We start from the raw sequence: 1,721 nt of genomic DNA, 5'->3' as shown, positions 1-1,721 counted from the left end.
GATGGATGGATGGATGGATGGATGGATGGATGGATGGATGGATGGATGGATGGATAGATAGATATGACCATATTATGTGGTCGACCTTCATCGTCCTACAGGCTACGTGCAATTATTTTGCTTTTGACTCATCGGTGTCGTCCGACAATAAATAACCCTTTGACTCGGTTAAAGAAACTACGAGGGCTGTCCCACGGAAAACCGGAATTTGGCTGTAATTTGAAAACTTTTCAATATTTTCACATTCTGTAAATGCACACTTGTAAAACAATCATTTGGGAATTGCCCAATTGAGCACCATGAGCATCGTACAAACCAAACGATCACCGCAGTTCTCCAAGGATGGCTACCCCCTTGGAAAATTGGTCAAGGGTAGAAGTGAGTTCCCTCATTCGGTTTCTGACCGCAAAAGGTCTCAAATCTATATAAATACACACTGAAAAAAGTCAGTTTACGGGGAGAAAAGTAATGGCAAAGTCACGGGTATATGAGTGGTGTAGTAAGTTCAAAGCCGGGCATACGGATGTCAGTGACAAAGTTCACCCAGGACCTTGTTTTTTTGCCAAGATTGGGGACAACAAGAGTCGCGTTAAGGAACTCATTCAAACAGACTGGCGCCTAAAGATTCGCGACATTTCCGAGTCGCTAAACATTTCAAAGTCGACTGTCCATGGGATAGTGTTTGAAGAGCTGCACTATCGAAAAGTCTCTGCTCGATGGGTCCCAAAAGAGCTGACAGCTGACAACAAGATGCAACGTGCTGAAGTGTCTCAGACTTAGTTGAATCGCTGTCGCCAAGCTGTTACGGGAGTCATGAACCTATCTGGAGAGCTCCAACATTACGATGAAGCATTCCCGAGAAGCAGTATTACAGGTGATGTGACTTGGATACACCACATGACCCCTGAGACGTAGAGGGATTCAATGGTTTGGGAGCACACGTCTTCACCTCGCCAGAAAAAGGTTAAAGTTCAGCCATCGGTGAAGAAACTCATGGCCACGGTTTTCTGGGATGCTAAGGGTGTTCTGCTTCTTGACATTCTGGAACCATGACAAACTGATAATGCTAACAGATACTGCCAGGCTCTTGCTAATGTGAAAGAGGTTGTGCGCCGAACAAGACCAGGCCGGTTGTCCATCGGGGTCATTTTGCAGCTTGACAACGCAACGCCACATACCGCAAACGCTATGAAAGACAGGATCCAAAGGTTCGGCTGGGAAGTTCTGCCACCACCCCCTCCCCCACAGTCCTGACTTAGCCACGTCAGATTATCACCTTTTCGAACCAACGAAACGCCATATTCGTGGACAATGATTCACCGACGACGAAGACCTTCGTGAAAGCCGTGAAAGATTGGTTGAAATCCCTTGACGAAAAATTCTTCAAGGACGGTATCTTCTCCCTAATCCAGCGATGGGAAAAATGCGTCCAGCGGGATGGTGATTACATTGAGTAATAAAGAACATGTTGAGGTATGACGTGTTACATGTTTATTACATTAGGACAAAGATGTTTGCTTTTATGGACCTTTTCCGATTTTCCGTGGGAAAGCCCTCGTACATCTAAAGAACTTTTTGGGAGTAAAATTTGACATGATATGCACGCGTGCGCGTGCGCCCGCGCCCGTGAGTATATGCGTGTACATATAACTTATATAGGGCCTATATATATATATAAATGTGTGAAGGTGTGTGAGAGAGAGGGGGGTGAGAGAAAGAGA

The 1,721-nt window shown here is 45.5% G+C and overlaps 1 protein-coding gene across 1 annotated transcript; it reads left to right on the top strand.

Moving 5' to 3' along the window:
• The first annotated feature begins 468 nt into the window (after nucleotides 1-468).
• On the top strand, nucleotides 469-780 carry LOC101853233 (protein GVQW3-like). Its single transcript, XM_005097125.1, has one exon. It carries the CDS (start codon nucleotides 469-471, stop codon nucleotides 778-780), a length of 312 nt encoding a protein of 103 aa, XP_005097182.1.
• Nucleotides 781-1,721: the final 941 nt, after the last annotated feature.

Source organism: Aplysia californica, unplaced genomic scaffold (assembly GCF_000002075.1).
Source record: "Aplysia californica isolate F4 #8 unplaced genomic scaffold, AplCal3.0 scaffold00146, whole genome shotgun sequence".
NCBI lineage: Eukaryota > Metazoa > Mollusca > Gastropoda > Aplysiida > Aplysiidae > Aplysia > Aplysia californica.
The sequence above is the reverse complement of the archived record's forward strand: the minus strand, read 5'-3'. Positions and strand labels throughout refer to the sequence as shown.

Bases quoted from the DNA above. Each gene is read 5' to 3' on its own strand.
- LOC101853233 (XM_005097125.1), top strand. From the start codon at position 469: ATGGCAAAGTCACGGGTATATGAGTGGTGTAGTAAGTTCAAAGCCGGG.